The following is a 19,645-nucleotide window of genomic DNA, read 5'->3' on the forward strand; positions in this document are numbered from 1 at the left end:
GAATGAGACATGATGCTGGATTCAAACATGAGACACATGTACACTACATACACTATCTATGTAAAGTATAATATCCATTTTATCTGTAATTAATTACATGGTAGCATATCTGTTATGAGTCCCTCCCTGAATCCACCATAGAGGTTAAGACCAGTCCACTCCCTCACATCTGGCCCAGTCCAGGGTATTACAGGCAGTGAAACTGTTCAACTACTAGACTGGTAGCTGTGGGAGTGAAACTGAGATTTCCATAGACAAGGCTGAGTGGTTCTGCTTGTCCCAGAATAGAGCAGCACTGTCACCAGATGTTCACTCTGTTCCCAGGGGGTTGGAGGTAGAGAAGACTGTCACTACACAATATAGCAGCGTTTCCCAAACTCGGTCCTCTGGACCCCAAGGGGTGCACGTTTTGGTTTTTGCCCTAGGTTTACACAGCTGATAAATAATTATAAGCTAATCATTCGAGCTTTGATAATTTGAATCAGCTGTGTAGTGTTAGGGTAAAAACTACATGTGCACCTTGGGGTCCCGAGGACCGAGTTTGGGAAAACACTGCTACATATTGAAGTAGTACCACTTGTAATATTTGTAATTTAAAAATATATATATTTAGCGTCGAATCACAGCCTATAACACACGTGTGAGAGTCCAAGATATCGGTTGACTGTTTGATAGTTCTTCTTTATTACTGTAAAGTCTGTCAAGTCAAACATGTCTGACACAGACTCAGTATCCTTATGAATGAAGACAGTCAACTACTACCATGGCAGAAACTCTTCTATTATATCATAGTATATTGTGATAGTATTAAATATTGGTCAATTATGATGTTAGAGTGAGTTTTAGACTTGACAGTTTTTAAAGACACCATTAATCAGCCTTACTGATTACATATTTTTCCAGAAAATTACAAATATACAGTATCTATGATACTGTTTATTAATAAAAACAACAAAAATATGCATTACAAAAAGAAATCTTTATTTAAATCCATTATCACAAAATCGAAGCATCAAAGCAAACATGATAGTGAATAAAAGTAGATCACATTAAATCTAAAACTAACAAAATCTCAATCTACAGAATGGATTGACACATGATCACTAAATCAGAGAACGACTGATTTTAGAAAAAAGCAAGTCAAAGCAGAGGAACCAGCATCCTCTCTCAACAGAGGTGTGACTGAGTGGTCCTACCCAGAACAGTCAGCCCTCCTCAGGGTCTTTGTGACTGGAGTCTGGGATTTCTGCTGGGCTTCACAGGTCACCTCTCCTGCCTTGGTCCACTCCTGGGCAGTGAGAGTCAGGGTGCTGCTCCAGCTGTACAGGCCGTCCTTCTCCAGGACCCCGGGACTGGCCTCCTGCTTCTTGCTGGTCCCGTCCACTTTCCAGCTCATGGTCCAGTCTGAGGGGAAGCCCTTGTTGGCCAGACACGTCAGTGTGGCTGTTGTTGTCCTGGACAGTTCCTCACTAGAGGGGGGCAGGACGGTGAGGGTGGGGGAACTGTTACCTGGAACAAACAGAACACATCAACTAAGTAACTACATCAAGTACAGTTACAGTAAGAGCTTATCTTCAGCAAAGGACACATCAAAATAAAGTGATTTGGAAATGCCTTCTAAATATGAATATAAAAGTTAGATTGGTAAAAGATTAGGATAAAACACAAACTGTAATATGATAAAGCAGAATAATGAACCGAAGAAGTATTAAGTAAGTAGAGTTACAAGTCATACAGCGTCAGTTATACATGTCATACATATATTATTTAGGAATTGATCTGATCAGAATAGCCTTCTCATATTCATAGTATTTGCAAAATCTGAGCATAAATTAGTTTTAATCACATATCAACCATGTTAGTTCATGAAGTTGGTTACAAACATAACTGAGACCTTTTGTCTTCACACTAACAGTGAAGGCTACCATGAACTCAATACAACAATAATGACTACTATATCCAATGCTATTAAATAGTGATCCTACCAAAATTAAGAGTTATATTCTGCAATCATTCAAATCAGACAAAAATAAACCTACAATTTAACATTTCGATTCAATAACATTTTATTAGAACGAAGGGTCAGTCAAAAGCAATTAAAACATTTTGAAAATCTAAAATCGCAATATTTTCATAGACGGAGTGTAAGAATAACATACTTAATAAGTGTAATCAGAAAGAAATATCAAGTGAGCTTGTTACTTACTTCCAACATCTATTCTGGTGCCGCTACCAAAAGTGTCCCACAGTGATACAATCCCTATTACTGCTCGTACAAAAACCTCTCTGTGTTGTGATGCTGCAGCTGTTACAGTGAAGATCACTCATACAGAATCATAATCAACACAAATACACTTTAACATCTGCCAGGTAGAACAAACACTTTATTTAAGCTGTTTCTAGATAATACAAATATGATTTGTATCTTAAAACCAGATATTAGTATTTTTTCCTCTGTGTATCAGATGTTCTCCTAGTCTGTAGGTACAGTCCAGCATTAGATCCAGTGTTGCTAGTATTCCTCCATATTGTCCATATGAAAGACAACAGCAGCAGCTGTACTGATAGTGATCCATGTTGTATATTCCTTTATTAAAGATGTTGATCTCAGATTTAACAGTTGTGGTAAAGTCACAGACAGACAACACTACCAGAGGAATCCTACCAGCTTTAGTTTAGAGAAGTGTTCACTAACTGATTAGAGGAACTTACATAAGAGACCAAGCATGAGTGAACAGACAGTTAATTATGTCTGATCATCATCAGAATAAAAATAAATGGTGGTGTGACATAAAAGTTGCCATACATAAGTTATTTGAGTAAAAGTTGCTGTTTGATGTTAGAGCGTTGGCCTAGTTACCAAAAGGCTGCTAGTTCAAATCCCCAGGACGACACGGCGAAACATCTGTCGATGTGCCCTTTAGCAAGGCACTTAACCCTAATTGCTCCAGAGTCGCCTTTTATAATGGCAGATGCTGGCCGTGACCCCACTCTCTGAGGATGTCTCAGTGGGAGTTGGGATATCCCCCCCAAAAAACATATCCAATCCCTGTATAATACACATGTGTGAAATAGGAGAAATATAAGCACCCACCTAATTACTATTATTAGAAAAGCAAACTTATGCAAGATAATTATATTCTTATGATGGGAGCCTACTTGGAAACTGAAATAGATTTGAAACACTCATTTGCATTATGCATCTGCTCTAAGAGTGTTTATAGCGCTGTGAGTTTAACACTTCATGACTGAGAGCTGTCCTTCATGACAACAGAACCCACAACAACCATGACTTTTATCACCATCTGGACACTTGCTTTCAAGGTGGCACTACTACTCCTCCTCCTCCTCCTGACAGGGAGACTAGCTGAAGGAGAGAGGCGGGTCAGCTACCACAACTCTTTAGTAGGAGAGGAGAGGGGAGAAGAGGAGTGGAGAGGGTCATCAACTACTACTATTACTACTACTACTACTACAACAACAAAAACAACAACAACTACTACTACTACTACTACTACTACTACTACTACTACTACTACTACTACTACTACTACTACAACAACTACTACAACTACTACTACTATTACTACTATTACTACTACAACTACTACAACTACTGAGGAGAGGAGGAGAGGAGAAGAGAGGGGAGAAGAAGAGAGGAGAGGGTCAGCTACTACTATTACTACTACTACTACTACTACTACTACTACAACAACAACAACAACTACTACTAGATATGTTTTAAGATCTCTTTTAAATATTTCCACATTTTCGGCCCCCTCGGGTTCTCTGGCAGTCTATACCTGAGGCTGGGGGCATAATAACTAAAGGCTGCCTCTCAATGTCTCTTCGTCCTAGGCTTTGGGATAGTTAAAAGGCAACTGCCAGAGGACCTGAGGGACCTACTGGGAACATAACTTAAAAGCATGTCTGACATGTATTGGGGTGCACAATCGTGGATTGATTTAAAAAACAATCTTAAAATTAATTCTAAAACTCACAGGCAGCCAGTGCAGAGATCTTTAAAGCGCTGTAATGTGTACTCTACGTCAGGTCTTGGTCAGTACCCGTGCTGCAGCATTCTGTATGTTTTGCAGTTGACCAATGGCTTTCATGGGTAGACCAGACAGGAGAGCATCACAGCAGTCAAGCCTGCTTGTATTGAAAGCATTGATGAGTCTCTCTGTATCAGTCTGAGAGCGAAACGGCCGCATCTTGGCAATGTTCCTCAGGTGGTAAAAAGCTATTTTGGTCACATTCCTAATGTGTGATTCGAAATTTTATTCAGAATCTAAAATAACACCTAGGTTTTTTACCTGGTGTTTTATCTTTATTGCCCTTTAATTAAAATGTGTGACTAGATTCTCTCTCTGTTATTTGGCTCCAACAATAAGTCCCCTCCCGTGTCACGCCTGACATAGAGTTTGTTAGTTGGTTTGGTCAGGGTGTGAGTATCTATGTAATGTGTAATTCTATGTGGAGATCTAGTATGTTTAGATCTATATTGGCCGGGAGTTGGTTCCCAATCAGAGGCAGCTGTCGATCATTGTCTCTGATTGGGGATCATACTAGGTAGCCTGGTTGCCTACCTTAGTTGTGGGATCTTGACTCGTGTTTGGCTTGTTGTGTGTAGCCACTGTTGAGCTTCGCTACGTTGTTTTGTTGTTTTGTCTAGTGTTTATTCGTTCTAATAAACATGTACGCATACCACGCTGCACCTTGGTCTGACCCGTCTCTCAATGAACGTAACAGAAGATCCCACCAAACAAGGACCAAGCAGCGATGCCCAGGAGAAGCAGAAATCATGGACTTGGGAGGAGATATTAAATGGTAAGGTTTCATGGACATGGGAAGAGATCCATGCTGGGATGGATCGCTTCCTTGGGAGCAGACAAAGGCAGCAAGGGAGGAGAAACGGCAACTTAAAAGACTTGGTCACGAAGAAAGCCTGAGAAGCAGCCCCAATACATTTTTGGGGGGCACACGGGGTGGACGACGAGGTAGCAGGAGGCCGTGAAAGTGCTGACTGCAGAGGAGGAGGCCGCTATTTTAGAGGTCCTCCAAGACCTGCGGATCTGCAGTTTAAGAGAGAGGCCACCACATTACGGGCGCTGATAATGAGAATAGAGCAGGAGAGCTCCATTCAAGAGGAGGCGCTGCAGGAGGCCCGTAGGGAGAAGGAAGTAGTGGATGCACGGAGAGAGGAGCTGGTCAGGCAAAAAAAGGAGTGTGTGTTCATTGAGGAACCAAGGTATGCGGAGATACACACTGTGTCACCAGTGTGCATTCACAGCCCAATGCGTCCTTTGCCAGTGCCCCGCACGTGTCGTGCGAATGTGGGCATCCAGCCAGGACGGGTTGTGCCAGCTGTACACTCCAGACCTCCAGTACGCCTCCACGGTCCAGTATATCCTGCTCCGGTTCTACGCAATGTGTCACCAGTGCGCCTCCCCAGCCTGGTACGCCCCGTACCTGCTCCCCGCACCAAACCAGTGGTGCGCGTATCCAGTCCAGTACGACCCGTACCTGCTCCCTGCACCAAACCAGTGGTGCGTGTATCCAGTCCGGCACGGCCCGTACCTGCTCCTCGCACCAGACCAGTGGTGCGTGTTCCCAGTCCGGCACAGCCCGTACCTGCTCCCTGCACCAAACCAGTGGTGCGTTGTATCCAGTCCGGCACAGCCCGTGGCCTGCTCCTCGCACCAAACCAGTGGTGCGTGTCGCAAGCCCGGTACGCCCGTGCCTGCTCCTCGCACCAGACCAGTGGTGCGTGTTCCCAGTCCGGCACAGCCTGTGCCTGCTCCTCGCACCACACCAGTGGTGCGTGTCTCCAGTCCAGCACGGCCCGTGCCTGCTCCTCGCACCAGACCAGTGGTGCGTGTTCCCAGCCCGGTGCGGCCCGTGCCTGTTCCTCGCACCAGACCAGTGGTGCGTGTCCGCAGCCCGGTAAGCTTCTCCACTCCAGTGCCAGAGCAGTCCGCTCCACCGGGGCCCAGTCCAGCTCTGATCAGCTGCTCCAGTCCATAGCCAGAGCAGTCCGCTCCACCGGGGTACAGTTCAGCTCCGGTCAGCGGATCCACTCCGGAGCCAGAGTAGTCCGCTCCACCGGTGCCTAGTCCAGCTCCGGTCAGCGGCTCCACTCCAGGCCCAGACGTCAGCCCCTCTCCAGGTTCGGGGCCTCCCACACCAGGGTCCAGACAGGGCTTGGTGCATCGTGGGAGGAAGGAGAGGGGAAGGTTCGCGCCGAGGTCCAGACCAGACCAGACCAGGGGTGCAACGGGGAGGCAAAGAGGGAGAGGTCATCACGCCCGGAGCCGGAGCCGGAGCCGCCTCCGAGGCTGAATGCCCACCCGGACCCTCCCCTAATGAGTCAGGTTGGTGCAGCCGGAGTATGCACCTTTGGGGGGGGGAGGTACTGTCAAGCCCTGACATAGAGTTCGCTAGTTGGTTTGGTCAGGGTGTGAGTATCTATGTAATGTGTCATTCTATGTGGAGATCTAGTATGTTTAGATCTATATTGGGCAGCTGACCCGTCTCTCAACGAACGTGACACTCCGTCTTGTCTTGATTTAGCTGGAGGAAGTTGTGAGCCATCCAAGTATTTAAATAACTAATACAGTCTAATACTTTATCCATGGAGTTGAAATCCTCTGGTGCCACAGAAATGTAAATTTGTATTTTCTCTTAATTATGGTCACCAAGGGTGTCTAAAAACTCTCGACAGGTTAAATAGGTCCTCAACCAATTCAGAACTGGACCGGAGAGGCCAACCCACCTCTCCAGTCTGTCCAGAAGGACATCATGGTCAACAGTACAATAGGGACTGATAGTACTGAAGTACTAGTATAATACAATAGGGACTGATAGTATTGAAGTACTAGTAAAATACAATAGGGACTGATGGTAATAAAGCACTAGTATTATACAATAGAGTATAATACTAGTAAACGCCTTATTTACTATGCTAAAACACTTCAGTCTGGGACAATTGCAATATTAGGCTATATAACCTCATTACAGCTTAATTTCATATGCTACATGGAAAAATATATTAACAATTGAATGCTATTTCTACATGACATCTCTTTTTTCAGAATTGAGAGGCCAGGTCACTGTAACTCAGACCCCTGCAGTGAAAGCTGTTCTCCCAGGACAGACAGTATCTCTGAACTGTAAAACCAGCAGTGATGTCATAGCAAAAACTATCTAGCCTGGTATCAACAGAAACCTGGAGGAGCTCCTAAACTCCTTATTTACTATGCTACCACACTTCAGTCTGGGACTCCATCTAGATTCAGTGGTAGTGGATATCATAGTGACTTCACTCTGACCATCAGTGGAGTCCAGGCTGAAGATGCAGGAGATTACTACTGTCAGAGTTTCCACTATCCAAATAGTACATTTGTGTTCACACAGTGATACAGAGCTGTACAAAAACCTCCCTCAGTCAGACTGCACAGTGACTGTACTGCTACAGAAAGCAGATACTATCTGGTCTAAAAGCAGTAATAACGTTATGCTCCACTTGTAGATGTCTATAGTCATTATATCAGTCCCCATTCAGCACTTATAGCAGAAACCATTTCAGTGATTACATAGCTATCATGTTTCTACATCATATCTGTCTGACTGTCCAGGAAGACTACTTACATGTAGGACACTTTACTGAATAATGGTGGATGGGGAGAAGACCAGAACATTATTTGCATAGTGATGATGCTCTGCATAGACAGAACATGCTTCAGTGGTCTGGGAGTGTTTATAGCCCTGTGAGTTTAACACTTCATGACTGAGAGCTGTCCTTCATGACAACAGAACCCACAACAACCATGACTTTTATCACCATCTTCATCTGGATATTTTCCCTCTGTCTCCAAGGTAATATATTTTACAGAAAACTACCCGGACAATTGCAATATCAGGCTATATAACCTCATTACAGTTTAATTTCATATGCTATATGGAAAAACATATTAACAATTGAATGCTATTTCTACATGCCATCTCTGTTTCAGAATCCAGAGGCCAGGTCACTGTAACTCAGACCCCTGCAGTGAAAGCTGTTATCCCAGGACAGACAGTCTCTCTGAACTGTAAAACCAGCAGTGATGTGTATGGTGCAGGAGGCTCTAATCCCCACCTAGCCTGGTACCAACAGAAACCTGGGGAAGCTCCTAAACTCCTTATTTACTATGCTAAAACACTTCAGTCTGGGACTCCATCTAGATTCAGTGGTAGTGGAACTCATAGTGACTTCACTCTGACCATCAGTGGAGTCCAGGCTGAAGATGCAGGAGATTACTACTGTCAGAGTTTCCACTATCCCAATAGTAAAGCTGTGTTCACACAGTGGTACAGAGCCATACAAAAACCTCCCTCAGTCAGACTGCACAGTGACTGTACTGCTACAAGTGGGACCTACTGCAGGTGCTGAGGGGAGGAGATGATCCAGTACAATGACACAGTGTGTAGTAGAGCTGAACAACAATAGAGTCAAACTCGAGCTATGTCTAGAAGACCTTAGATCATAACTGATCACGAAATGTTTCTCCTGACCATTAACTACATGTTGACTCTGTTGAGTAACTCAAGGAAAACCATCATCCAATCTGAATAGAGATGATGTGCAATCATTAAAACCCCTAAAGATGACCTGTGTTTTGAATAGCTAGAATTTAATTAACATGATTCAAACACATACAATATAGACCACAAACATTACCCATACATCCTCCCTCACACCACTGTGGTAGTTCCAGAGAGCAGCAGGTGAAGCAAGAGACTGGAGACGTCAGAGCTCTGGAGATCTCCCCTTTAGAGCTGTCATTCAGTGGCATCACACGGTCCACACACAGACTGCAGTTACTGACCCTGACCACTGGAGGGAGACAGAAAACAGAGACTGCCTGGTCTAATAACACATTAATAACAATATGCTCCATTTGTAGATGCCTATAATCATTATATCAGTCCCCATTCATCACTTATATCAGAAACGATATCAGTGATTACATAGCTATCGTGAATCTACATCACTTCACACAAGATTTATTAATACGTCTGATTTCCAGGAAGACTATTCAAGCAAAAGGCCTGATTGGAACTTTCCAGAACCTTCCCAGCATTTGATTGATCCCAGATGAGGCTCGTTAACCAATCAAGGCCATGATTGGCTGGACAATCAGCCTCAACCTTTAAAATGCTTCTGTTCACACAGATCCCTTCAACTCCCAGTTTTTTTGAACGAGTGTGGGAGGGAGGACGAGGGGTTGACAGTTCTGTCGGATGGGAAAGATGGAGGACAAGAGAAAAAGGAAGAAAGGGAAACATATTCTGAATAAATATATAGTGAGGGATTATAAGTAATATAATAATAATATAATATGCCATTTAGCAGACGCTTTTATCCAAAGCGACTTTACAGTCATGTGTGCATACATTTTTACGTATCGAACCCACTACCCTGAGCGATAAAGCGCACGATTACAAGCGCCGTGCTCTACCAATTGAGCTATCTTCTGGAAGATCTGGTGAAGTTGAAGATGATGGACTAGAAAAAAAGGATGGACATGGAATATGTTAAGAGTAAATATGCAATGGAGGATCACACAGAACTTTTGGAAGAGCTTGAGGAAGCAATATATCAGTCCCCATTCAGCACTTATATCAGAAATGATGCAGTGATTACATAGGTATCATGTTTCTACATCACATCACACAACATTTACTAATAAAGTCTGACTGTCCTAGAATAATATTTACATATAAGACACTTTGTATTGGCAGCACATGCTTCAGTGGTCTGGGAGTGTTTATATCCCTGTGAGTTTAACTCTTCATGACTGAGAGCTGTCCTTCATGACAACAGAACCCACAACAACCATCACTTTTATCACCAGCTTCATCTGGACACTTGCTTTCTGCTTTCAAGGTTAACAGTTTCAGAATTTGTTGTTGAACAATTATTTAATCTACACAAAAGTATAATGTATATTAATGTAAATATTTTATTCATAACAATTGCTTAATATACGTGATATTCGTTTCATATAAATGTTTTATTCTATGTTTCAGAATCCAGAAGCCAGGTAACTGTAACTCAGACCCCTGCAGTGAAAGTATTAGGCTTGGGTGGGGGACTCAGGTGCAGAGACGGACACACGGACAAAGAGGGTGAATTATGATGTAGTTTATTCAGCGTGTTATGGTAGAGAGAAGCAGTACAGGGTGGAGTAGCTTCAGGCCGGGGTAGGAGCTGAGTAGGGTGGAGAGCCAGTAGTCCTGAGAGCTGGATGACGAGGATATCAGACAACAGAGCAGGTTGCGGCGTGGGAATGGCAGGCAGGCAGGCAGCAGGAACAGACGAGATCACAGGTAGTGTAGGAACGAACTGGCGCTGGAGAGGTGTCCAGCCCGGGTAGATAACTGCTGGTTGATTGTTGACAATGAGCTGCAGCTGGAGGTAACTGATCTTGTGAGAGACTGGCCACGCCCCCTGACCTAGATCCTCTGACTGGACTGCACAGCAGGGGGAGACAGACACAAACAACACACACAGGGAAAAAGGGAAAGGAAAACCAGCAGGAACAGGACCAACAGTGCCGGACCGTAACAGTACCCCCTCAACGGGCGCCACCCGGCGCACCCACCCGGCTTGTCAGGGTGGTCCCTAGGAAGTCAGCCACCAGCTGCGGATCCAGTATAAATCGTCGGGGAATCCAGGACCTCTCCTCGGGACCGTATCCCTCCCAGTCCACCAGGTACTGAAACCCTCTACCACGCCTCCGGACGTCCAGCAGTCTCTCGCACCGTGTAGGCTGGATGGTCGCAACAATACGCGGTGGCGGAGGGGGGATCCACAGGCGGACACAAAGGGCTGGAGGAGACCAGCTTCAGCTGGGACACGTGAAATGTAGGATGGACTCTCATGGCCTGGGGAAGCTTCAACCGAACAGCCGGAAGGGTTGATGATGGAGTCGATCTCGAAAGGACCCAAATACCGGGCGACAGCTTCACGGGAGTCAGTGCGCAGGGGATGTTGCTGGAGGAGAGCCAGACTCGCTGACCAGGCTGGAACTGGGGAGCGACTACCCTGTGCCTGTCCGCCACCCTCTTGTTACGCTCTGCTGTCCGTAGAAGAGCCTCACGGGTGTCCACCCACACCTTGCGGCAGCGACGAAGGTTATCCTGAACTGACGGGACGGCTAACTCCCTTTCCTGAGACGGGAACAATGCGCGGTTGGTACCCCAAAGCCGCCTCAAATGGTGAGAGGCCGGTGGCAGATGAGGTGAGGGAATTGTGGGCATATTCGACCCACGGGGAGATGTTTGGCCCAGGTGGACGGGTTCTGGGATGTCACACAGCGTAGAGCAGCCTCCAGGTCCTGATTGGTCCTCTCAGTCTGGCCATTGGACTGGGGATGGAAACCTGATGAGAGACTGACAGTGGCACCCAGAGCCGAACAAAACTCCTTCCATACCCGAGAAATGAACTGTGGACCTCTATCGGACACTATGTCCACAGGTATTCCATGGGGACGGAATACATGTAGGACAAAGAGGTCGGCTGTCTCACTGGCAGATGGTAATTTTGGTAATGCAACAAAATGGGCAGATTTAGAGAATCTGTCCACGATGGTGAGTATGGTGTCATTACCCTCAGACATAGGAAGTCCAGTGACGAAGTCCAAGCCCACGTGAGACCAAGGACGACTCGGGACTGGGAGAGGCCGAGCAGGCCCGAAGGAGCCCTGTGGGAAGCCTTATTTTGGGCACAGATGGAACAGGCCGCCACGCACTCCGGACGTCAGCCTCGGCGGATGGCCACCAAAAGTGCCTCTTCAGTAGCGACAGTGTACGGTTCATACCAGGGTGGCAGGAGAAGCGTGAGGTGTGGATCCAGTTGAGCACTTACGGCCGCACGGCTGCGGGAACATAGAGAAGGTCGGGGGCCATCGGCCGTCCAGGTTCCAACTCTTGTGCCGATCGGACGAGGGACTCGATTTCCCAGTGAACCGCCGCCACCAAACAGGAAGCGGGCAGAACAGATTCAGGATTGCTGGAGTCTTCATTGTCTGTAAACTGGCGAGAGAGAGCATCAGGCTTGACATTACGTGTGCCAGGACGATATGTTAAAATAAACTTGAACCTGCTGAAGAACAGAGCCCATCTGGCCTGGACGGGAGTTCAGCCTCTTGGACGACTGGATGTAAGCCCAGGTTCTTGTGGTCTGTCCAGACTATGAAGGGTTGCTCTGCTCCGTCTAGCCAGTGCCTCCACTCCTCCAACGCCAACTTGACAGCAAGCAACTCCCGGTTACCCACGTCGTAGTTCTTCTCAGCAGGGGTCAATCTCCTGGAGAAAAAGGCCACAGGATGGAGCTTCTGGTCCGTGGGGGAACGTTGTGACAGGACAGCCCCCCACCCCGAATCAGAGGCGTCCACTTCCACAATAAACTGCAAACTAGTGTCTGGATGAATAAGAACAGGTGAGGTGGTGAACAGTTCCTTCAATGTACTCACGGCTGACTCGGCCTCAGGCGTCCACAGGAATGGCACCTTAGGGGAGGTGAGCTTGGTCAGGGGGCAACCACTGGCTGAAACCCCTGATGAAGCGGCGGTAGAAGTTGGCGAAGCCCAGGAAGCGTTGCATAGCTGCTTCCGAGACGTGGGTGTGGGCCACTCCACAACCGCTCTGATCTTGTCAGGGTCTGGTGACACTTGTCCCCGCTCGATAATAAAGCCCAAAAAGGACGGACTGCCGGTGGAACTCACATTTTTCTGCTTTCACATACAGTTTGTTTTCCATGAGGCGTTGGAGAACCAGACGGACGTGGGAGACGTGTTCATCCTGTGACTTAGAGAATATTAGAATGTCATCCAAATAGACAAACACAAAACGGTGTAGAAAATCCCTCAACACATCGTTAACCATGGCCTGAAACACTGCTGGGGCGTTAGTGAGACCGAATGGCATGACTAGGTATTCAAAGTGTCCAGAGGGGGGTATTGAACCCAGTTTTCCATTCATCTCCCCGCCTGATCCTAACGAGGTGGTAAGCGTTACGTAGGTCGAGTTTGGTAAACACAGTGGCACCATGAAGGGGTTCAAATGCTGAGTTGATGAGAGGCAGGGGGTATGTATTTCTGACTGTGATGTTATTTAGTCCTCTGTAGTCAATGCAGGGGCGTAATGTTTTGTCCTTCTTCTCTACAAAAAGAACCCAGCTCCAACAGCGGAAGATGAGGGACGAATGATGCCGAGAGGTTAGGAGTCGCCTGTGTAGGTTTCCCATAGCTTCTCTCTCAGGATGGGACAGATTGAAAAGCCGACTGGACGGCAAAGGGGCTCCAGGCAGTAACTCAATAGCGCAATCGTATGGCCTATGAGGTGGTAATGAAAGTGCCTTGGACTTACTGAATACCTCGGCCAGGTCCAGGTACTCCTCAGGGACTGAAGAGAGGTCTGGGGTTTTGACAGGGGAAGCAGGGGAGCCGACCGAGGGCGGAATAGCCGCCACCCAAGGCAAACAGAATGGCAGTGGGTGCTCCAACTGTGTATCTTGTGGTTTTGCCAGTCAATATGGGGGTTGTGAAGGCTAAGCCAAGGGAAACCGAGGATAAGGGGGGAGGCCGAGAGGAGACTACTTTAAACTGGATGAGTTTCTTTGTGATTGCCGGACAGCATGAGAGAAACGGGGACAGTTTGGTGGGTGATGTTGGCAAACTGATGGCCGTCAATAGCGGTTACTGTTATAGGCTTAGGCAGGGCTTAACAGGGATCTCAGCCTGAGTGACCAGGTTGACGTCAAGGAAACTATCCTCAGCACCAGAGTCGATGAGAGCAGCTAGTGGGAGAGATAGATTCCTGAACTGGACTGTAGCTGGGATAACTAGACGGGGTGCGGTGGGCATTGAGTCAGGTCGTAGCACTCGCAAGCACGCCCACTTTTACCTGCGAGCTTGGTCTTTTGGGCGAACCGGACAGTTAACCAGAAATGAGTGCGGTCCCCACAGTACATGCACTCACCAGCCCGCATGCGCCGTTCCTTTTCGGCAGGGGACAGACGAGCACGGCCCAGCTGCATGGGCTCGCCTAGTTCCGTGGGAGGGATCCGCTGAGGTGTGTGGGCGGTGTCCGAGTGGTGGTGTAGCTCGGGCTGCAGAAAGCGAGGGGGCCCCGCCTGTGGTGTGGACCCGACCGCCCCTCTCCTGTCTCCTCTCCCGTAGCCTGTTGTCTATTCGTGCAGCAAGGGAAACGAGAACATGAAGGTTAGCAGGCTCATCACGAACAGCTAGTTCATTCTTAATCGTGTCACTTAGACCGTTAACAAACGCTCCCTGAAGAGCTTCGGTCATTCCACTTGGAATCGGCTGCCAAGGTCCAAAAATCAATGGCGTATTCAGCCACGCTACCCGTGACCCCGTCGTAGCTTCAATAGTCTCTTTGTGGCTGGTCCCGGCATGGTCCGGGTGATCAAACACAACTTTCAATTGAGAGGAAAAATCGTCAAACGACAGGCTGGCAATCTGCTGAGTAGAACAAGCCGCTTCTGCCCAAATCAAAGCTTTCCCCTCATTAACCCCAGTGCGTAATGTACCTTTGAGGATTCCAGGAGAAAGACAGGGGCTTCTGTTGGAGACACCAAGCGGCACTGAAGCAGGAAACCACGGCATTTGTTCAGGTCCCCGGTGAAAGGTTGGTGAGGTTGTAGGGGGTTCCCCGAAGGGCAGGAGCGGAAGCCGAACCTGGAGCCACTGTAGGAGGAACAGGCGGAGGAGAAGCAGAGGGAGGAAGGGTAGTGAGTGTTCCAGGTTAGCTACCTGAGAGGAGAGATGAGATACTTGATCCAACAACTTTGCTGGTTGTTATCCAATAGAGTCCGGATGAGTTGGTCGTGTTGTCCCAATAGCATTCCCTGTGAATGGAGGGCGCGTTGTACGCCATCACCCGTTGTTTCATGTGGCATCTCTGCTGAGTCCATGTTTGGCCAGTTTGTTCTATTAGGCTTGGGTGGGGGACTCAGGTGCAGAGACGGACACACGGACAAAGAGGGTGAATTATGATGTAGTTTATTCAGCGTGTTATGGTAGAGAGAAGCAGTACAGGGTGGAGTAGCTTCAGGCCGGGGTAGGAGCTGAGTAGGGTGGAGAGCCAGTAGTCCTGAGAGCTGGATGACGAGGGATATCAGACAACAGAGCAGGTTGCGGCGTGGGAATGGCAGGCAGGCAGGAGCAGGAACAGACGAGATCACAGGTAGTGTAGGAACGAACTGGCGCTGGAGAGGTGTCCAGCCCGGGTAGATAACTGCTGGTTGATTGTTGACAATGAGCTGCAGCTGGAGGTAACTGATCTTGTGAGAGACTGGCCACGCCCCCTGACCTAGATCCTCTGACTGGACTGCACAGCAGGGGGAGACAGACACAAACAACACACACAGGGAAAAAGGGAAAGGAAAACCAGCAGGAACAGGACCAACAGTGCCGGACCGTAACAGAAAGCTGTTCTCCCAGGACAGACAGTCTCTCTGAACTGTAAAACCAGCAGAAATGTGTATCAAGCAGGTTACTCTGATGCCCGTCTTGCCTGGTATCAACAGAAACCTGGAGGAACTCATGAACTCCTTATTTACCATTCTAAAACACATAGTGACTTCACTCTGACCATCAGTGGAGTCCAGGCTGAAGATACAGGAGATTACTACTGTCAGAGTTTCCACTACCCCAACAGTGTCTGGGTGTTCACAGATACATAAACCTCCCTCAGTCAGACTGTACTGCTACAGCTGGGACCTACTGCAGGTGCTGAGGGGGACACTGTGACATGGAACACTGATCAGTAGTGGAGGTCAACTTTGATAATGGTTAGAAAGTGTCATTCAGATCACATGTTCTCCACATGCTCTCCAACGTCCTCATCATCATCATCATCATCATCATGGTTGTAACTTGTTATATTGTCATGAACTGAAAGTGTACATAAAAATGTATTAGAAGTTTTTGGAACACATTACCAGTCCATTTGCAGAGTAAGATCTACTGAAGTAAAAAGAAAAGTAATGTTAATTCAGCATAGACAGGGCTGGGTGGTTCTGCTTGTCCCAGAATAGAGCAGCACTGTCACCAGATATTCACTCTGTTCCCAGGGGGTTGGAGGTAGAGAAGACCAGGGGAAATATAATGGAGAAGTGTAGACCACACATTGTTGAAAACCATTGTAAAAATATCTAATTTAATAAAATCATATTAGGAATTAAACATCATAAATATTTATGTTATGGAAAGTAACTGTTTAGTAGTGTGAGTTCTGAGAGCAGATCTTAGAGGTTTATTATCAAATATCACTAATTATTATCACTGGTATTGGTGCTACAGTATAACAGGTTTATTCAGTTGTAGAAATGATTGCAGAGTATTTGTTGGATCAGATGCCCTTTAATTATGTTTGAAAACATGAGAGTAGCTATATGCTACAATGCTGAAATTATAAAAGAAGCTGATTGATCTAAATTAGTATGAAGTGTTCAGCCTATTCATGCGATAGTGATCACTGGAATGATGATTAAATCAATTATTGGATTATTTTCTAATCAAAGCAAGCTTCATTTGAACTCAGAGGCAAGAAGACATGTACAACATAATCTCAAAATAGTTCATTTAGCACACAGCACTACTGATATTATTCACTATTATACTGTAACATTCAGCTCTAAAACACTCATGTTTCCAGAACTAGCACCATGTGGGTATTCTCTAGAACGCTACAATTGCTTCTCCGGTCTCTAGACACTATATTGACTTTTCCTGAAGGCGGCTGAATCACTGGTGTCGTCGTCGTGCAGGTGTACACCTCTCCATCTTCCCAGCGAGCCTTGCTCAGGGTCAGGGTGCTACTGCGGCTGAAGTGTCCACCCTTCTCTTCTTCTGTGGTGGTCAGGACCCCATCCTTGACCTCCGCCCCGTCCACCTCCCAGCTCACCATCGCCCCCTGGGGGGAGTAGACACTCAGCAGGCAGGCCAGTTTGGCCGAGCACCCAGAGAGTTACTCAGAGGACAGGAGGGAGCAGAGACACTGTGTGCCTGACAGAGGGAAGAGCTGGAGAAGAGGAGAGATGATAGAGGAGAGTCAGCTACTACTACTATTGTATAATGGAATATATTAGGAGAGGAGAGGAGAGGAGAGGAGAGGAGAGGAGAGGAGAGGAGAGGGAGAGGAGAGGAGAGGGAGAGGAGAGGAGAGGAGAAGAGAGGAGAGGAGAGGAGAGGAGAGGAGAGGAGAGGAGAGGAGAGGAGAGGGAGAGGAGAGGAGAGGAGATAAACTTCAGTTAGTGCTAAATACGGCTGCTAGAATCCTGACTAGAACCAAGAAATTTGATCATATTACTCCAGTGCTAGCTTCCCTACACCTGGCTTCCTGTTAAGGCAAGGGCTGATTTCAAGGTTTTACTGTTAACCTATAAAGCGTTACATGGGCTTGCTCCTACCTATCTTTCCGAGTTGGTCCTGCCGTACATACCAATACGTACGCTACGGTCACAAGACGCAGGCCTCCTAATTGTCCCCAGAATTTCTAAGCAAACAGCGGGAGGCAGGGCTTTCTCCTATAGATCTCAATTTTTATGGAACAGTCTGCCTACCCATGTGAGAGACGCAGACCTCGGTCTCAACCTTTAAGTCTTTACTGAAGACTTATCTCTTCAGTAGGTCATATGATTGAGTGTAGTCTGGCCCAGGAGTGTGAAGGTGAACGGGAAAGGCTCTGGAGCAACGAACAGCCCTTGCTGTCTCTGCCGGGCCGGTTCCCCTCTCCACTGGGGTTCTCTGCCTCTAACCCTGTTGCAGGGGCTGAGTCACTGGCTTGCTGGTGCTCTTTCATGCCGTCCCTGGGAGGGGTGCGTCACTTGAGTGGGTTGAGTTACTGACGTGATCTTCCTGTCTGGGTTGGCGCCCCCCTTGGTTTGTGCTGTGGTGGAGACCTCTGTGGGCTATACTCGGCCTTGTCTCAGGATTGTAAGTTGGTGGTTGAGGATATCCTCTCTAGTGGTGCGGGGCTGTGCTTTTGGCAGAGTGGGTGGGGTTATATCCTTCCTGTTTGGCCCTGTCCGGGGTTTTCCTTCGGATGGGGCCACAGTGTCTCCGGACCGCTCCTGTCTCAGCCTCCAGTATTTATGCTGCAGTAGTTTATGTGTCGGGGGCTGGGGTTAGTTGGTTATACCTGGAGTACTTCTCCTGTCTTATCCAGTGTCCTGTGTGAATTTAAGTATGCTCTCTCTAATTCTCTCGTTCTCTCTTTCTCTCTGAGAACCTGAGCCCTAGGACCATACGTCAGGACTACCGGGCATGATGACACCTTGCTGTCCCCAGTCCGCCTGGCCTTGCTGCTATTCCAGTTTCAACTGTTCTGCCTGCGGTTGCTGAAACCCCTACCTGTCCCAGACCTGCTGTTTTCAACTCTTAATGATCGGCTATGAAAAGCCAACTGAGAGACCTGAGCCCTAGGACCATACGTCGGGACTACCGGCCGTGGTGACTCCTTGCTGTCCCCAGTCCGCCTGGCCTTTGCTGCTATTCCAGTTTCAACTGTTCTGCCTCCGGTTATGGAACCCCTACCTGTCCCAGACCTGCTGTTTTCAAACTCTTAATGATCGGCCATGAAAAGCCAACTGAGATTTATTCCTGATTATTATTTGACCATGCTTGTCACTTATGAACATTTTTGAACATCTTGGCATGGTTCTGGTTATAATCTTCACCCGGCACAGCCAGAAGAGGACTGGCCACCCTCATAGCCTGGTTCCTCTCTAGGTTTCTTCCTAGGTTTTCGCCTTTCTAGGGAGTTTTTCCTAGCCACCGTGCTTCTACACCTGCATTACTAGCTGTTTGGGGTTTTAGGCTGGGTTTCTGTACAGCACTTCGAGATATTAGCTGATGTAAGAAGGGCTATATAAAATAAAATTGATTGAAAAAATTGATTGATTGATGAGGAGGTAATACACACAGGATAAACAACTAGCTACAGTACTGAGAACAACCGACAACAACAAAACACTTAATCTATAAAGATAAAGACAAAAATAAACTCTGAAAACATTTCTAGACAAAATAATTCATCAGAAATATGTTTGTTACATTCATGCTCTACAGTTTAGCACACCAAGAGCAACAAAACACTAGGAGGGGGTTTCCTGGACACAGATGAAGCATTGTCCTAGACTAAAAGCTCTTTCAATGAAGATTATCCAATTGAGTTTGCTTTTCAGTCCAGGACTAAGCTTAATGTGTCTGGCAAACTGCCCCTAAGTCTACAAAGACATGCAGTAAACAGATACACTACATTACCTCATCAGGTATATGCTTAAACATTACAAAGCACGACTGATCATGACCTGGGGTTGTATATCCACAGCCTATTAAGGCTGAACGCATGTCATGTATGGTAAAATCAGCATCCAAAGAAGAGTCAACAGTATCCCTTTCTTATACACATTAACAGGAGCATTTCAAATCTCACACCTACGTTGCTTTTGTACTTCATCCAAAGTAACCCCACTATGTACACTAGCAAATGTCTTCCCCAACAAGTCAGCTTTTTCTTTATCATTTTTTGACCCACAACCAAAACTGGAATTCGAGTGGACTTGCTTCTT

General features: G+C 46.9%; 1 gene segment (V, D, J or C); it reads right to left on the reverse strand.

Annotated features, from left to right (window-relative positions):
• Positions 1-960: 960 nt before the first annotated feature.
• Positions 961-16,980, reverse strand: LOC121580045. The segment is given in 3 exon segments: positions 961-1,509; positions 2,207-2,305; positions 16,839-16,980. Coding segments are annotated over 3 exon segments (558 nt in total).
• Positions 16,981-19,645: the final 2,665 nt, after the last annotated feature.

The sequence above is a fragment of the Coregonus clupeaformis genome, unplaced genomic scaffold (genome assembly GCF_020615455.1).
Source record: "Coregonus clupeaformis isolate EN_2021a unplaced genomic scaffold, ASM2061545v1 scaf1606, whole genome shotgun sequence".
NCBI classification, from domain to species: Eukaryota; Metazoa; Chordata; class Actinopteri; order Salmoniformes; family Salmonidae; genus Coregonus; species Coregonus clupeaformis.